The sequence below is a fragment of the Myotis myotis genome, unplaced genomic scaffold, assembly GCF_014108235.1.
Source record: "Myotis myotis isolate mMyoMyo1 unplaced genomic scaffold, mMyoMyo1.p scaffold_m19_p_12, whole genome shotgun sequence".
NCBI lineage: Eukaryota > Metazoa > Chordata > Mammalia > Chiroptera > Vespertilionidae > Myotis > Myotis myotis.
In genome coordinates, this window is record NW_023416316.1 from 5,020,103 (window position 1) to 5,039,360 (window position 19,258).

Here is a 19,258-nt window from a genome sequence, read left to right on the forward strand (position 1 = left end):
CTAACTCTGTCATTGACCAGCCCTGGGCAGATCAATTAAACCTCCCTGGCCTCAGTCTACTCATTTGAAAAGAAGGATAATAAAAGTGCCTTCCTGACCCTGGCCAGGTGGCTCAGATGGTTAGAGCATCTTCCTGATACTCCAAGGTTGTGGATTCAATCTCTGGTCAGGGCAATATAAGAAGCAACCAATGCATAAATAAGTGGAACAACAAATTGATGTTTCTCTCTCTCTCTCTCTCTCTCTCTCTCTCTCTCTCTCTCTCTTCCTTTCTCCCTCTCTCAAACCAATTTTTAAAAGTGCCTTCCTTATATGACTATTATGAATATTCAATGGTTCAGCTGATGTAAAATTATTAGTATAGTGACTGACACAAAATAGTTGTAATTATTATTATTATTGAATATAAAGTTAAACTTGTGAAACACTCCCTGACATCCAACACATGATGCTCCTTGACACATAATACCTTGATATTCAGTCCACTTGCTTTCTTGTTTTCCAACAGATGCTGAAAACCCTGCCTGCAAACCCCACCAGATTATCACTGCAAAGCCCACTTAGGAGAGAGTCAGTGAGTGTCAGATGTCAAAGTCAGCAGTGCATGACTCACTGGTTGAGCATCGACCTATGAACCAGGAGGTCACGGTTTGATTCCCAGTCAGGGCACATGCCCAGATTGTGGGCTCGATCCCCAGTGTGGAGCATGTGAATCAATGATTGTCTCTCAGTGATGTTTCTATCTCTCTCTCCCTCTCCCTTCTTCTCTGGGAGGACTGTCACCCACACTCCCTGTGCGTGTTTTCTTGAGTGGAAGCAGCCTTCCAGAGAGAAGGGCAGGGCTTCTACGTATCTCCAGATTCCTGCTGCTGAGACTCGGCACAACTTTGCCACTCCCGGCTACACAAATATTTCCTCCAGCGGCACAAAGTTTACTACCTTGTCCAGCCCTGGCTCCTCAGGGGGCAACAAGGCCAAAACCGCCCATTTTTCAGAACCATCTATAATGGTGAGTTGAAAGATTTACCTCATTCACATGGCCAAAAATAGCTGGTAAGTAAGCCAAGCCATGAATGAATTCCTCTTTCTCTGTTTTGTGTGTTTTGCTTTACTTTCAAAGAAAAAAAAAAGTAGGACTTCAGTCTGAAGTTCAGGCAAGTACCTCAAGACTTGTCCTTGGAGAGCCGGGAACTGGGCGTGGAAGCAGCGTGCTGTGCCACTCCAGTTCATAGCAAAGCCTCCGGAGAAGGTGGCAGCTCGGGCCCAGCTCCGCCGAGACTGCAGGCTCTGGGACCACAGCCGCCTCTGACAGCAATGCACGCGGCCACAGAAAGCCCCAGCCACGGTGGCAGGCAGGCCCTCCTGCTTCATCAAAGCGTCCAACCCAGATGTGCTACCAGACAAAGCAGAAGCTTCATCCGCACGGACAGCTTTGACATGCCTTTCAGTCAGAAGTTGGCTTGGCAAGGAAACCGTTTGCCATTCTGAAGACTTGGAAGTTTCCCAAAGGGGTCTGCAATGTAAGAACTCCTCCTGAACACTGACTACATGCAGGTAACAGATGCCAGCAGGAGCTGGAGCACCGAGACCATTATGAGCAGTTTGTGCAATGAATTTCAAAAGAAAAGGCATGGCTGCTGACTCTTTCTATGACCCACTTCAAAATACCAGAAGATGGGGCTGGTCTAGAAATGACATCATTTGACACAGGAACTGCTTTAACCTCCTTCCTCTGCTCACGCCGTAACTCAGCCGGGTCAGGTCCCAGTTACGTGGCCTCACCAAGTTCTCCCCTGCAGAGTGGCTTCTTTCACGTGGCAGTGCTCTAAGCAGCTCTGAGGGGATTTCAAAACAAGGTTTTTGTGCTCGGGTGAGTCCAAATTTGGGGAAAGTTCCAGCCTTTCCAAGGGAAGCCTTCTCCTCAGAGCATTCTCTTCTCCCCTATGAATCTTTGGGAGGTGGGTGCCCTTCCTCCTCTCAGGTGTCATGTGATCACTGACAAGAGTACTACCACTGGACCATGAAACCTATATCATTTTATTAACCAATGTCATCCCAATAAATTAATTATTTTAAAACTAGTGGCCCAATACATGAAATTCATGCACGGGAGGGGGGGTGTCCCTCAACCCGGCCTGCACTCTCTCCAGTCTGGGACCCCTCAGGGGATGTCCGACTGCCGGTTTAGGCCCGAAGTCGGACATCCCTCTCACAATCCTGCCTGCCTGCCTGATCGCCCCTAACCACTCTGCCTGCCGGCCTGCTCGCTGCAACTGCCCCCCCTTGCCGGCCTTCTCACCCCCAACTGCCCCCCCCCGCCAGCCTTCTCATCCCCAAATGCCCCCCCTTGCCAGCCTGCTCATCCCCAACTGCCCCCCCCCCCGTCCCGGCCTGATCACCCCCAACTGCCTTCCCCTCCTGGCCTGATTGCCCCTAACCACCTCTGCCTCAGCCCTGCCACCATGGCTTTGTCCGGAAGGATATACAGAAGGTCTCCCAGTCTAATTAGCATATTGCCCTTTTATTAGTATAGATTTCTTATCTTTATTGTTTAAAGTATTACAGATGTCTCTCTTTTTATCCCATTGACTCCCTCCACCCTTAATAAATTTAATTTAAAAAAGAAGACAGGCCTAGCTGATTTGGCTCAATGGATAGAGCGTCGGCCTGTGGACTGAGGGGTCCCGGGTTTGATGCCGGCCAAGCGCACATGCCTGGGTTGCAGGCTCAATCCCCAGTGGGGGGCATGCAGGAGGCAGCCGATCAACGATTCTCTCACATCATTGATGTTTCTCTCTCCCCCCTCCTTTACTCTCTAAAATCAATAAAAATATATAAAAAAAGAAGACAGATGGATATGAATGTGATAATTCAAAAAAGAACAAAAACAAAAGTAGTCTCGCACTCTTTTCATTTGACATTTTCTGACTTTAGCTGGGATCAGTGTAGACACAAACAGATACACATGAGGGTAAAAGAAGTCAGGAGAAGAGGAAAAGAGGAACAAAGAATAGAGTTAGACCCAACCAGGTCAATAATCACATTAAATATACATCCCAATTAAAAGGCAGAAATTGTTAGAGTGGATGAAAATGCAGGCGTCAACTATATGCTGCCTGCCACAAACCCACTTTAAATACAAAGATACAAATAGGTTGAAAGTAACAGGATGAAAAAGATATATCATGCTATCTTAGTCCATTCAAATTGCTGTAACAAAAATTCCATAAATGGAGTGGTTTGTAAACAACAGAAATTTATTTCTCACAGTTCTGGAGGCTCGGAAGTCCAAGATCAAGATGCTGGTAGAATCAGTGTCTACCAAGGGCCCAATTCCTGGTTTGCAGACAGCGTCTTTTCACTGTGTCCTCATTTGGTAAAAGAAATGAGCTGTTCTCTTTTATAAGGTCACTAATCTCAATTATGAGGGGTCTACCCAAAGACCATATATCCTAACCACCCAAAGGTCCATGTCCTAATACCATCACCGTAGGAGTTAGGATTTCCACATATGAATTTAGGAGGCACACAATCATTCAGACCATAGCGCATGCTAGCACTGATCAAAAGAAAGATGGCTATATTATCAAAGTCGATTTCACTCAAAGAATATTGCCAAAGACAAGGCAGTTCATTTCATAATAATAAATGGTAAATTCAATAGGACATAACAATTATAAATGTTTATACAGCTAATAATAGAATTTCAAAATGCATGAAGCAAAACCTGATAGAACTTAAAGGAAAAATCTACAATTATAGTGGGAGATTTCTTCTCTCAATCCTCTTCTCTCAATAGTTAAAAGAAAAAATAGGTAGAAAAAAATCAGTTTGGATATAGATGACTTTGATAACACTATTAACCAACTTGACCTAAATTATATTTATAGAACAGTATGCAAAACAGCAGAATACACATTTTTTTCAAGCTCACTCAGAACTTAACCAAGATTGACCATGTTCTGTGCCATAACGCAAATCTCAATAAATTTAAAATAATTCAAACTGTACAAAATATGTTCTCTAACCACAATGGAATTAGAAATCAATAGCATAAAATACCTAGAAAATCCCCAAATATTTGGAAACTAAATAACACATTTCTAAATAATTCATGGGTCAAAAAGAAATCCAAAGAAAAACTAGAAAGCATTTTGAACTGATGGAAATGAAGTCCCAAAATCTAAAAATGGGGTGGGGGGAGCAATGCTTAGAAGGAAATATCTAGCACTAGATGCCTGCACTAGAAATGAAGAAAGGTCTCAAATGATTGACCTCAGCTTCCATTTCAAGAAACTAGAAGAGCAAATTAAACTCAAAGTGAGCAAAAGAAAGGAAATAATTAAAAATATGAACAGAGCCCTAGCTGGTTTGGCTCAGTAGACAGAGCGTCGGCCTGCAGACTGAAGGGTCCCAGGTTCAATTCCAGTCAAGAGCACATGCCTGGGTTGTGGGCTCGATCCCCAGTGTGGGTGTGCAGGAGACAGGCAATCAATTGATGTTGTTTCTCATCATTGATGTTTCTATCTCTCTCTCCCTTTCCTTTCCTCTCTGAAATCAATTATATATATATACACATACATACACACACACACACACACACACACACACACACACAGAAATCAATGGATTAGATAACAGAAAAGCAATAAAATAATAATGAAACCCAAAACTTTTTTTTGAGATCAATAACATCAATATACTTAGCCAGACTGATCAGGTAAAAAGAAAGAAAGAAGATAGTTACTATTCACAGAGACATCACCATCTATGTAGAAAATCCTATAAAATCTAAAAAAAAAAAAAATGTGGAATAAGTGAATTTAAGCAAAGTTGTAGGATACAAAGTCAATTTAAAATAGGTCATATTTCTATAAACTAGTGATGAGAAAGTGGAATTTAACTTAAATAACATTTATAACAGCACAGAAAGTAAAATACGTAGGAATAAATCTGACAAAATATATACACTATATACTGAAAACTATATAACATTACTGAAATAAATTAAAGAAAACCCAAATATATAAAGATATATATATATTTTGTTCATGGTTGAAGTGGCTCAGTATTGTCAAGAGGCCAATTTCCCCCAAATTGATCTGCAGATCCAATGTAACCACAATCAGCAGCCTATCTGGCTTGTTGTACAACTAACAAGCTGATTATAAAATTCATATGGAAATGTGAAGGAAGAGCCAAAACAATTTTGAATAGAACATGATTTAAGGACCACCTGATTTCAAGACAGTGGAAGGAGTTGGAGAGGAGGGAGCACAAGGAGCATGAGAATATTTTTTGAGTGATGGGTATGTTTACTATCTTGATTTGATGACAGCTTCACAGGTATATACATACAGCCAAACTCAACAAATTGTTGTCTTTATTTATGTGTGGTTTGTTACATGTCAGTTATACCTCAAAGAAAAAATTTTAAATATCTCATTCAGTCCTCATGCCCAATTCTTGGAGGCAGTCATATTATCACCTCCATTTTACATACATGGAAACTGAGACCTGCATGCAGCCAGGCCTAGATCACACAGATACAAGCCTTCTCCAGAGCCCAAGCCCTTAAGCTTGAGGCCATACAGAAAGAAATACTTTTCTATCTGCCTCTCATTCATTCAACAAGTATTGGCAAGTACTGGCAAGCATTGATCCTACAGTGTGCCAGACTCTGTGGTTGGAGTAAGGGACACAGCAGTGACAGGCAAGGTCTTCCCCAGGGCCCTTCTACACTTGACTTAAGAGCGCCACCCTTGCTTTCCCCCTAGTACATCCCTGACTTCTCTCAAAAGAGAAGAAATAACTTGTGAGTTTCTGCCATGGGCAGGCCGCCTCACCTGCCTGTGCAATCTCCTTTAACCATCACAGCACTAGGAGATGGTATCATTTCCATTTCACAGATAAGTAAATGCAGGCACTGGGAGGTGAAGGAACCTGCCAGGATCCCACAGCTAGAGAGTAACAGAGCCAGGTTGCAAATGCAGACCTTCCTGCCTCTGAAGCCTGTGATCCTCCAATCACTCACTCCAAACTTCCTGGAATCCTGCTGTTGCTCCCGCCCTCAGAGCCCAACGAACCCTGTTTTCCTTACAGACGAAATCACAACCAGGCGCCAAGTCCCCATGGATAAAAACAGCTGTTCACCAAAGGTTCTGTCTTGTGTTATTAATTCATTTAAAAGGAAATTTGGTTTCTAACCAGAACTAATGTCATATCCACACTCAAGAAGGGAGAAAAAAATGAGTCTGGAAGTTGCAAAGTTAGTTTCGTTGGATCAAACCTGCTGCTGGCCTATGTGTGCAGCCAGACCAACTCCTGCCCCAGCCCGCTCTCCCCACCCTCCTCGCAGAGAGGGACTCCAACCTCCGTCTCCATCATGAGTGGAGCAGTGGGAAGCCCTTTCCCACTTTGCTTCCATTGTCACAAGAAGGTGTCACAATGAACACAGCAATTACTAGGAAATGAGAAGCAAATGACAAATGCAAACTCAGAGCAATAACAGATGAAAGAGACAGCTGCTCAGGCTTCCGGTGCCAACATCAGCACCTACTGACCAGCATTAGGCCAGGAGCCATCACCCACCCATGCCGGGCCCAACTGGAGGACATCTGGGCCATGCCCCTACCACCTCATTCAGGTGGGGGGGTTTTAACAGAGGGAGGCATATAAGATAGAAGTCAAGAGAATTCAATATTATTATTGTTACTATTCCTCCTACTACTGCATTCTAAATGTACTGAACAAACATCAGGCACTGCACTGGGTCACAGGCTATGGGGTGAACAGTACTGCCATGATTCTCATGTAAATGAAGTTTATAATCTAGTGGCAAGACAAACTTGACACAAGAATTATGCAAACTTTCCAAAGTCATGACATCTCAGCACAATGGTGAAAAGCACTACGCATAAGAAGTCATGGATGGTGAGGTGGGAGCGAACAAGCAGGGAACCTGCACGACCCTGGAGCTAAGCTGCTGATTTCTTCTCTTGAGGGGCAAGGAGTCAAGGAGTCTCTGTGAGAGATGAGAGAAGAGCATTCCAGGCAAAGGCACAGCAGGTGGGAAGGTGCAGATGGGAGGGAAGCAGGAAGGCTACAGAGAGCGGCAGTTTGATATGTGCTGTGGCCCCGGAGGCCAGGAGGGCTGTTGCTGGCCACCCTGCAGGGCCTGGCCAATAGGTTTGCATCCTCGGAACAGTGGGGAGCCTCAGAGGGTGCCTGGTGGGACCCAGAAGCAGTCAGTCTCTGGATGGAAGAGGGGGTTGGGGGCGGGACTGACCCTCGGGAGATGTAATTGAAGAGGTGGCAATAGCTTAGGCCAGGCTGGGGCAGTGCAGGGAAATGGTCTGAGAAAACTGCCCAGCATGTGACCTGAGAGTGGGTTTTAATGATGTCAGCGAAATCGATCTCCCTGCTGGCAAAGCTCTTCCCTTCTCCCAGGCCCAGCACTGAGATTCCAGGGAGCAGCAAAGACACACAGGGTTTGTCCAGAGTCCAACACTGACCTCGGCCTTGTGGAATGCCCGCTTCTTCAGAGAGGCAAACAGCATCCAGACAAAAGGCCAGAGGGTCAGGTTTCTGAACCCAGAGGCAGTGTTTTCCTAAACTAATGTGTCATGAAGCCCAGGGGAACTGTGTACTTCCCCAGGAGTTTTCATCCTGCAGGCCAGCCCTTGGGGTCTCAGGCTCTGAGTGCCCCACAGGGACATGAGTTCTATCTGGATAACGTCCCAAAAACATTTAGGTTCTGCCTTTTCCTTTAATACCAGGTTCTTAGGGCCACAGTAAGGAGGAGAGAGAGGCTAGCACGCCCCAGACCACCCCTTGACTGCCTTCCACTAACACTGAGCACCCAGCCTGTGCCTTAACTCAGGTGGCAGGTAGTGGTGACACTCTGGTCCCGCATCTCATGAGGCTCCCAGTCCAGGTCCATAGCTTTCCTCTGGGGAAGCACAAACCATTTCCTGGCACCTCCATCTCCCTCCACATTGCTGTCAGCTCTCAACCCTAGGATGTCCTTATGCCTTTAGCTCTGGGTCATCGTCTTATCTTCTCCCATCTGCTGTCATCTCCAGGGACGGCCCCCAGCACCTCAACCTCCTCCCAGAAAGACCATCATCCACCAACATGGCACAGCCATCACCCCTTCAAGCACAGTCACCAGTACTCTGCCCCCAAGACCCTGAACTTGGAACTACTGCTCCCCCCATGACCTCCCGGCCTCCCTCTCTGTTCCCTACTCCTAATCAAATCTTTGCTTTGCCCACTGCTTGACTTCTGGTTCCTCAGCCCTTTTTGCGTCTTTCAGGCCATCAGCCCTCTCCCTCCCCTGGGTAAAACACTGCTGACCACCTGCTTGACTTCCAGGCTACTTCCCTAGGCCTCTCCTATCCCTGGGCCACTTTCTCTGCCTCCTTCTTGACCTCTGCTCTTCTTTCTGCTCCCCGGATGCACAGTCCACTGCTTTCTCTCCTGTCTCCCCTCGTCTAGGCTCCACAGCAGCCCCATAACCAGTTTAGCACCAGGCCCGCCCCTCTCTCTGTTACTACAACCCTTGCCTCACACAGACTATTGCAAAGCCTGCTGACCAATCTCCCTGTCTCCAGCTGGTTCTGCCTCACTCCGGTGGTTAGAATAAATTTCCTAAAATACCAATCTGTCATGTCACTCCCCTTTTGAAATTCCTCAGCAAATCCCCAAGGCTAACGTAGAAGTAAAGCTCTGCTTCCTGCCCATACCTACTGCCCGCACTCTCCGTGCAGGCCCCAGTACTTCTTGTCTCCTGCCTGTAACCATTCTGCCCTCACTCTGGTTGGATGGTGCCAGTGTCCCTTTCTGTGTCTGTGTCTCTCCAGCAGGTAGCACAGCAGAGAATGAGATGTGTGAGGGAGAGCGTGAAGGTTGGTCTGGTCTGACCACGGGAAGCCTGGCAGTGGGGATGGAGCAGTGCTGGCGGGGGCAGTGAGAAGAATGGAAAAAGCACAGGCCCACAGAGCAGCTTCCCACCTCACTGACTTTGGTACCCACTGCAGCTCGTTTGCATCACACTCGGACCCACTAGATACCCATCCGTGGGCCTCTGTGACCCTACACGGCCCCAGTGCCAGTGCCAGTGCCAGCTGGAAGAAATGACACACTGACTTCGGGCAAGCCCTGGGTATGCCAACATCCCAGGCAGCGATGCCTTTGAGGACAGAGAACCAAGAGAATGGCAGGCTCAGCTTTTCTTCTTCCCAGACACCAGCACCAAAAGTCATGTTTAGTTTTGCTCAATAGATTATCTGCTTTTTCAATGAGTGATTCATTCTGCTTGAAATGCCCTTCCCAGCTCCCATTGCACTCTCCAAATCACCCACAAGATAAGATCGCTTGCAGCCTTCAAGGCTCCATGCCGATGTCCCGACTCCAAGGCAGAGCAGGTCTCCCTTCAATGTCCACAGGCCCTCCACGTACCATGATGCACATCTTCATTGGACCCCAGCCTCCCTGCCGTCCAGGGGCCCAGTCAGCATGTGAACTCGGGTCTGAAGGGTTCCAAGTTCAATGCTCTTAATCACTGTGCTGCTGAAAGTGTCACCTGTTCTGGGCCACAGCTCCCACACAGGCACCCTGAAGGTTCTGCTGAGCACGACCTTGTCCTAATACACAGAGCCCATGGGAACTTGTGCTGCGGAGGACTGACAGGCACAGGCTCCTGGGGACACTGCATGCAGGCACTGACCTCAGCTCTCACATGCCCACTGTGAGGTGAAAACTATGATTTTCCCCATCTTATACATGAGGAAATCGAAGCACAAAGAGAATGAGCAGTAACTGAGCTGGAAAGGGCGAGGCCGGGAGCAAACCCAGCTTTGTCAGATCGTGTCCTTCCCTTAAGCACACTGCGCAGTGTGAGTGGCCCGCAGCACGGCTTGGCCAGGACCCTGGACTGAGCAGCGCACACACCATGCTCCTTTTCAGCACATTCTAAGAACAGCCGTTCCCCCTTGATGCTGCTCCACGTGGAAACTAATGACAAAACCAGTTCTGACATTTAAACTGGCTTCTGAGAAACTGTTGGACCTTCAGTTCCATATTCTGGGAGTTGGGCATAATGACAGACAGATTTATTTGGTAGAGAATGCTGATGGGAACAAAATGCCGCCCTGAAAATGTACCTTCTCGCAAGGCTGCTGCCACCCAGACCCCTTGGAAAGCCGTCTTTTACAATGAGCCCTCCCTCCACCCCCGCCCCCCACTGGCCAGGAACCCGCCCAGCCCCTGCAACCCAATCCGCCACCGCAGGGTTAGGGTTCTAGGCCGCACCTTATAAGTTAAACACAGCTGTGAGCTATTATACTGCAAGTTGTATGTACGTTAGCATGCCAATCTTTGATAAAATTTTTACTTGTTAGAGTCACCAGGGAGCAGGGCAGTCGTGGCTCCACATTTGCTAACTTCCATTTTCCCTGCTCCCTGCCAATCCTGAACTCACCGTCTGCCTGGCTTCCTCTAAGCCTGGGATGATGCTCTGCGGTCCCCCCTGCAGAAAGGAGCAGAAGCCACAGTTCTACTCAGTTCTCATCAGCATTTGGAAATTTGAATCTTCAAAGGCTGAGCTCACCAGGCGAAACCCTGGCTTTGGGGAAAGTGGTGACACCACAAAACAGGCACCCTGGTAAGAATGCTCCCTTAATTGGGACGCACCCCCTGGCAACAGGCCCCAGAGAGTGTTCTGCTACAGCACTTCTCTCATCCAGTCCTTCAGCAACTCTCCACTCATTCAACAAATATTTACTATCAGCCCTGTTCCAGGCGCCCGGATTACAACAGGGTCTCAGGAGGCAGATCTCCAGAACCAAGGGGGCATAGCCCTCCTTTTCTGCCCTGGTGCTTCCAAAGACTCTGGGGGGAGTAAAGAGGGAGGCCCGCCTGGGTGTGTCAGTGGTAGGCTTGGAGGGAGAGAAGATAAGAAGAGGAACTAAAGACAAATGGAATTGCAAAGAAGTGTTAAGCTTTAACAGTAGTCTACTGGTTAATAGTAACAATGATAGTTATTTGAAAACTATCTTATCTAATAATAGACAAACATGGTAATTGACCGTACATGTGCTACGCCTCCCCATTGGCCAATCAGCACAATATGCAAATTAACCACCAACAAAGATGGTGGCTAATTTGCATACTGCAGGCAGATCCTCCTGCGCGGCCCCGCCTGGGGATGGCAGCAGCGCGATCCCCAGCTGCCACCTGCCCCAGCACGGGATCCGGGCTTGTGTTGTGTGGGGTGGGGCAGGCGGGGCGGGCGGCAGCAAGATCCCCAGCCGCATGCAGCCCAGGGCAGGGGCGGGAGGGGGGCGGTAGCATGATCTGAGCGGCCGCCTGACCCAGCGTGGGATCCAGGCCTGCCATCTGCGACCGGGGGAGACGGGGCAGACACCTTGGGATTGGGCGTGCCATCTGCCACCAGGGGAGCAGGCCTAAGCAGGCAGGCGATTATCTCCCGAGGGGTCCCAGACTGTGAGAGGGCACAGGTTGGGCTGAAGGACCCCTCCCGCCCTTGCCAGTGCACAAATTTTTGTGCACTGGGCTTCAAGTTTTATATATGATACAAAAATGTAATTGTTTAATGTTATTAGGAACCAAAATTGTCAGTGTAAAAGATAACATATAAAAATCAAGGGAAGTGCCCAGCCAGCGTGGCTCAGTGGTTGAGCATCAACCTATGAACCAGAAGGTCACGGTTCGATTCCCAGTCAGGGCACATGCCTGGGTTGTGGACTCAATTCCTGGTGTGGGGTGTGCAAGAGGCAACCAATCAATGATTCTCTCTCAACACTAATGTATCAATTTCTCTCTCCCTTTCCTTTCCTCTCTCTGAAATCAATAAAAATATATTTTAAAAATCAAGGGAAGGAAATTTGCAACTCTGTAATGTTAGATTGGAAGTGGAAAGATCAACATTGTACTGGTCATGTTTCTACAAGATAATGTGGTATAAACACAGAGCCCTCAACTCTCAGAGGCTTTCGGCAACACTACTTATTTCATGCTCAAAGGTCTGTAGAATGACTTCAACTCAACTGATTTCTGCTGGGTTCCCCTGGACTGTGCCAGGTTGGGCTGGAATGCAGGCTTTGGGTTTGGGATTCCGGCTAAGCGAGCAATAGCTGACAGTACACCACGGAGAGTAGAAATTCCAAAAGGGCTGGTGGAAATGTGCCATGCCTCCAACCACTTCAGCTTATCCCTTGCATTACTTGTGCCTAAGTCACAGGCCACGCCCAAAATCTATACAATAGGGACATATACACACTCACAGAGAAGTTATGACAAGGATGAGGAGGGAAGGAAGAATTGTGGAAAAATAACACCACCTGCCCTAATTACAATCTCATGATTTTTCTTTCAAAAAATAAGTATTTCCTACCCCTGTCCACCGAAAAGACCTAAAAGCAACAGCAACCCAGTAGCAATGACTATCTTCTCACCAATGAATATTACTCTCCACTAAAGAAACCAGCACCCTGAGGAATGCCTGAATCTAGGTCTTCAGTGGGAAGCGTACAACATCACATTGGAATATCTCATTGTGCCACAGAGCAAGGAAGTTATCAAAAATGAAGGGATCGTGTTGACAAAGGAGGTGACATGAAAGGGCTCCCATTGGTTAAAGACAGATCAATTTATGCATCAAAAAGCATACTGACTGTCACTGATTGAAACGCAGATTCCCCACCCACTCCAACCCCATGGAATCAGAATCTCCAAGGACAGGGCCTGGCATCTGTATTTTTACAGAGCTCCTCAACGGATTCTCATGTGTGGCCAGGGTGGAGGCACCAGTCCAAGGTTCCTGATCCTCTGGGAGTCTGGGTCACTCACAGTGCCCATCTTGCTCTCAGATGCTGGCTTCTGCTTCCTAGAAAGTCTTGCCTACAACAAACTTAACATTGTTCACTATTCATGTCCTTCCAACTCTAAGATGGTCCAGCCACAATGTGGCAGCCATCTTCAAGGGGGAAAATCCCAGTTTTCAGTCTGCTAACAAAAATGAAAACAGTAAAAAAGCTGGGCAGCTCCCAGAGCCCTCCTTTTAATTGCAATGTTGACAACGACAATGAGAAGCAAACACTTCCATTTTTAGCTAACATCTCATAGATCCAAAACATTCAAGTTTGGGGCTTCTCCAGATACCTCAAAGCAATTTGTTCTTAATCCCCACTCTGCACCAGAACCTTGTGCAAAACAGGGCCGACTGGGTTCTGGAGCCTGACCCAGCGATTCAGATTTAGTGGTCTAGGCGAGTCTGGGCACCCATATTTCAGAGGCTGCCCAGGTGACTCTGATGTGCAGCCACAATTGAGAACCACTGCTCCAAGCTAAATCTTGAAAGCAAAACATCTCCACCTTAATGTCTTGTCTCAACTTGAAATCAGATATGCCCTGGATGAGGTACCTTCCAAACTGTAGCCCTAGCTGGTTTGACTTAGTGGATAGAGCGTCGGACTGTGGACTGAAGGGTCCTGGGTTCAATTCCAGTTAAGGGCACATGCCTGGGTTGCAGGCTCCATCCCCAGTGAAGAGCATGCAGGAGGCAGCCAATCAATGATTCTCTCTCATCATTGATGTTTCTATCTCTCTCTCCCTCTCCCTTCCTCTCTGAAATCAATTAAAATATATTTAAAAAGAAAAAAACCAAACTGCAGTGCCCTGGGGAAAAGTCTGCTGCTGGCTGTGCCTCTGAAGAACGCCCGGCCCTTCCCTCCTGCAATCAGCCAGAACAGCGGCCCCCGCCTCCGGCACACGAGGTCTCAGGGCTCACAGCAGCCGGGGCTGCCCTGCTCAGTGCTCAAGACAGAGAATAAAGATCCAAATGTCTAAGCCACTCAGACCAAAGCTAAGCAGAGAACAGGATCAGAAGTAGCTCCAGCTGAGAACTAAGGTGACCATTAAACAACTATTCCCCCAAAGGCTCCAAGAGGTAGCGAGTTGTTTCAGTTATATATATTTTTTAGTTAGAAAGAATAGGTAACTCCACATTAGAAAAAAAACAACAACAGCAGAAGACTGGATGTCAGCCAATTCAAAAAAAGCAAACATAGCTCAGCTCCCCAAACCTAATGAACACAATGGGTGCGCACACGCACACACATAAATAATACAGATCATTGCCAGGTCTTCACATAAATGCTGATCGCAGCTAACATGCAAGTTTCCTCCTAATCTATAATAGGTTAGATACCAGCTCCCGGGAGGCCTGGATCTGTGGTCTGACTTTGCATTAAAATGCTATTTTTCTCCATCTTTATAGCTACCATACTGTAAGAAGGGCACAGTAAGAGTGTTCTGGAATTCATAGTAGACACCTTTTGGTTGCAGCAGACACCTTTTGACATATCTCTCCACCAATACTCCTCTGAAACTGTACCCCACTCACCAGGCTGGGTCCCCTCAGCTCAGTTGTGCTTGAGGACTTGGCCCTGTACTCCTGACCTTGGTCACAGCACCCGCACTAGACATGTGACTCAGCTGGGCTGGACTGAGAGCTGCCGGTCTCAGTGCGGAGGATGGCTGCAGGGAGATCATGTAAATATGGGCCCTGTGGGGAGGCCGGGTTGGATCACATCAGCCGACAGGAGTGAAGGCAGAAGAGAGAAGCAGGGGGAAAAGCTGAGGCAAGAAGCAGCGTGGTCTGTGTCCTGGTTGGCTCTCCAGGCTGCCTGAACTCCATGCCCATTCTGTAAAATGCCCCTTCTATCCCTGTAATAAAGTCCTCTTCTGCCTATCACAGCTACTTTGACATGTATTTCTATTAGTTGTTAACAAAAGAAGAACCCTGACTAAAATAACTATAAAGCCTCATTGTCGACTACTAAACATTTCCAGTAGTTTTAAATCAACGTTTTAAAGTCAACTTTTTTCTCTTTATTGACTATGCTGTTGCTACAAATGTACATTATAATTTAATGTAAACAGTGTTTTGCTGTAGCAACTGGTTTCAAAATCAGATACAAGGCAACCATCAGAATTTGGGATCAACAAAAAGAAACCTCTCTAGAAAAACGTTTCCCCACACCCTATCCGGACGGTGACCCTTACCCACAGGAGGAGCCTGGGAAAAGTCATTAGTGGGCCAAGACCTGACTCGGGCATGGAGGCCGTGGGCACCAATGCCGCAGCCCCGCCAGAGTGGACCAGACATGGTGCCATTCTCTGGAGAACCCAAACACCGGTCTCAAAGAATGAGCACCATCGAGAATGCAGTTTCTGGATGCTCCCTTCAATGAGGCTTAGAACGTTCACATGCATTTAGATACTTCAAGAGAGAAAGGGAGAAACTGAGTCACTCTAATGTGGTTGTTGGAACAGTAGGAAGACAAGGTACAGACCTCCGGCTGGATGGCTTTGAACACAGGGATGTCCATTAATGTGATCTGGCTCTGCAACAAAAGAGAATGGGTGTTAGAAAACATAAAGTATCCGTCGTGTTCCTTTGGATCTATACAAAGTAATAACACTCTTAAAGGTTATAATCTCCCCCTTGAATAAAAATCAAGACAGAGTAGAAAACAGACAAATTTTTAAAATGCCTTTCCCGTCCCTTCCCTCATCATAAATCTTGATCCACACCCTTCTTTCTTGAATGTGAGACAAACGTCCAACTTCAGCAATGGTAATAGTAGTTTGGAGGTTGGGGCTGAGAGAAAAGGAAACATTTTTTGGTTTGGATATTTTTGTATAATTTAAGTGTTTTTTTTTCAAGCATGAATTACTTTTGTAATTGTAAAAAGTTGACAATATTAAAAATTAGAATGCTAAACAGAGACATTATTACTCTAAATTTAAAAGAAAACTGTGGCTTACAGAAATTTCTTCTGAAGTCTAAGCCTCCTCAAAATCACATGGTAGAGTGACACTGGAGATGCCTCCACAGGCCAGTGTGGACCACAGGCTGTTTATTCCACGGCCCACAGTATATGAGATAACTACAGAATTTAAGAGCAAGCATTGGGAAACTTTTATAGTAATTTGCCGTGATACTCTTATTATATTTTTTAAGTATTAGTCTTCTGTAGCTTGGAAATGAAAAAAATTGGTCCTTTACCACAACTAGCTTGAGAAGCACTATGTTGTCAGCCCAAAAAACACAGGTCTGGTTAACAGGCTGCTCTCACTGAGCAACAGGAAGAGGGCATTGCTGCTGACAATGCTGCAGGCCAAGGCACGGCTGAGCTGACTGCACATGGCCTACCTATCTGCTATGTCGCATGGGCTGCCAGGTGTCAGCTAACAGATGCCTCTATGACAGCCCAGGGAGAAGAGCTGACGGCCTTTGGATGCCTCCTAGTGCAAGAGGACACCCTGTCCACCAAACACAAGTCATCTGGTCATCTGGGAGGACGTGATGCTGTGGAATTAACATGGGCTCAGGGCTCAGCGGGGCTTGGATACATGTCTGGATACCACTGCTTAACAGCAATATTCTGTTTGACACCTGACAATTCTCCCAGTCTCAGATGCCACATCTAGAAAACAGGAACAATAATCCCTATCTTATAGGATCTTTGTGAAAATCTAAGACAAAAGATGCAGAATGCCTGGCACCTGACAGGTACCCTCTATATACGTATGTGGGGGATCGGGGGGTAGGGAGAGGATATGGATGTGGGTGTGGGTGTGGTTGTGTGTATATATAGAGAGAATCTATATGTATATTATACACACAGAGAGAACATCTCTGAGCAGGAGAAGGAAATAAGCAGGTAGTTTCGGTGGAGAGCCTCTTTGTCCCCCAAAAGGCTGGTGCCCTCCATGTGCACAGAAACGCTGTCATTGATGGAAGTGCGGCAGAGACAGTGGATGGGAATGAAGCACTCGGAATCCACCCTCCTCCACCTCTCGGTCCACCACCAGGGGCAAGGAGGCATGGGACCCCAGCACGCGTGGATCTGGCCCTCATAATCTGGGTGCCCAGTGACTACTAAACCCTGGGGTCTATAGGCCTATGTGTCTGGCCTAGGCAGTGCAAACAGACTGGCATCTCTCCTGCCAGACCCACGGAGATTGTTGGCCAAGCGCTCCTGACCTTGGATTAATTCTGCCATCCCAGGGAACAGAAAGGCCTTGTGAAACCAGATTTGAGCTGAGAGCTCAGAGGGCCTTGGAAGTCTCTCCCGCAGATCAAGTTAACTCCCTCTCCGGGAGAACCGGCAGGATGTTTGCAATGTCATTTAGGAAAAGAACCAAAAGTCTGCTAATGTGAAAATGAGAAAACTTCCTCTGCATCCTGCCATCAGTTCTAGGGTTTGCCACTGAATTTCCATATGATTTATTAGAAGAGTGACTTTACGTTTCATATATTTTTTTGGATGGTCCAAGTTTCGAATATTCTGATTCCTGCTCAGGCTGTAAATCAGAATATGTGTTCAAGTGTTTTATTCTAAACAAACTAGGTCAACAGAGGTCACCAGACTTAGAATAGACTGGCTGGTCCCAAAGACACAATCTGAGGGTTTTCAGGAGAATCTCTCCAGTTTCTATTCTCTCAACTCCAACCAAAAAAGATGCAGTGTCCAAAGCAAGAATATCTCAATACATAGGTAAAACCACCCAATTATATATTTCGTGTCATTTTACTCCAAGGCCAACCACCTGTGAAAAAGGTTGCTGGTTGAGCAGCCCTTCCCCGGAAGTTTGAGTACCTCAAGGCAGGCAGTTTTACCAAAAAGGGAGGGTGTGGGTAAGGGTGGGAGCTCTCAGCCCTCCCTAGGGAAGGGCCCTGGCTTCCTGGAGAGAAAGGGTATCTCCTGGGAGTGTGGCACAGCCCCCACAGAAACACAAGACAATGAGACTCAGTTCCAAGCAGCAAACCCGAGGTAGTGAGGAACACATGCCTGGACCGATGAGAACACTCCTGAACAAGCATCCTATTGGCTTCTCCTTATTTTGGGGAATAAAACCTCAACACAGGATGTCCAATTAAGCTAGTCACTTGGCATTCTTTAATCCTAACCCTTTCTCCCATCTCTTCCTTCCTCCTAAAAATCCAGCCTTTTAGGGAAGTGGCCAATCTCCACGTATCTCAAAACATTTCGGTAGATATGAATCCTTCAGAATGGAGAGGCCTATATGGCCACTTTACAATGTGGCCCTAAAGAAAAAGATGTTATTATATGGATAAATGAAAGCTACCTAGCCAAAAAGAAAAAGAAAAAAAAAGGTTTTGCATATGTTAATTGTAGTGTTTCTCCCCTCCAACAGTGGCTGACTGAATCCTCTCTTCCCAACTAGACCCCTAGTTTAAGGCGCTCTACCCCCAAATAAATGAACCCAAGAAAAGCCATTGGCAACCAGTGGTCTGTCTTATAGAAGATCTCTTTAAATGTGCATTTAGATCACTCTCCCAGTACCTAAGTAGGAGGGCTCACAGAACAAAAAGTAATCCGCTCCAAAGACACATTCCGGCTTCTACTCCCAGAGCCACAGGAAGCACACATCTGGCAGGGTTAGAACTGGAGTCAAGGAAATGCAAATCAAACAGGAAGACACCATTTGTCACCCACCAGTGCCATCGGGACTGATGGACTATGAGCTACTCTGTTTGTTCTTTTTGGAAAGTAATCTGGCAGTAACTCATAAAGAGTTTAACCTTTTTTTTTAATGTCAAACTTACAAAAAAGTTTCCAGAATAATATGAACTCTATAACCTTTCCCCTAGCTTAACTAATTAACATTTTGCCTCATGTGCTTCATCTCTGTGTATGTACCTAGTAATTACACACGAACATTTTCCTGAACCATTTGGGAGTAACATGCAAATACTATGACTTTTCACCCCTAAACCCTTCAGTGTGTTGTATCCCAAGAACAAGATGACCCTCTTACATGTTAAACTTATTACATTCAGGAAATTTATCATTAGTACAACATTATCTAATACTAGAGGCCCGGTGCACAAAAATTTGTGCACTCGGGGGGGAGGGGGGGTCCCTCAGCCCGGCCTGTGCCCTCTCGCAGTCTGGGACCCCTCAGGAGATAACGACCTGCTGGCTTAGGCCTGCTCCCAGGTGGCAGAGGGCAGGCCGAATCCCTAGGTGCAGCCCCTGGTCAGGCTCAGAGCAGGGCCGATTGGGGAGTTGGGGCGCCGCCCCCCATCATGCACAGAGCAGGGCGGGTCGGGAGGTTGCGATGCCACCCCCAGTCACGCTCAGGGTAGGGCCGATTGGGGGGTTGGGGCACCGCCCCGTCACACTCAAGGCAGGGTCGA

At 46.9% G+C, this 19,258-nt stretch overlaps 1 protein-coding gene across 4 annotated transcripts in view; it reads right to left on the reverse strand.

Annotated features, from left to right (window-relative positions):
• RALGPS1 (Ral GEF with PH domain and SH3 binding motif 1) overlaps positions 1-19,258 on the reverse strand; it is a 238,537-nt gene that overhangs the window by 165,140 nt on the left and 54,139 nt on the right. For all 4 annotated transcript variants that reach the window (XM_036329618.1, XM_036329617.1, XM_036329615.1 and 1 more), the window contains one exon: positions 15,381-15,431. In XM_036329618.1, the coding sequence (XP_036185511.1) occupies positions 15,381-15,431 (51 nt within the window). The remainder of the gene's footprint in view (positions 1-15,380; positions 15,432-19,258) is intronic.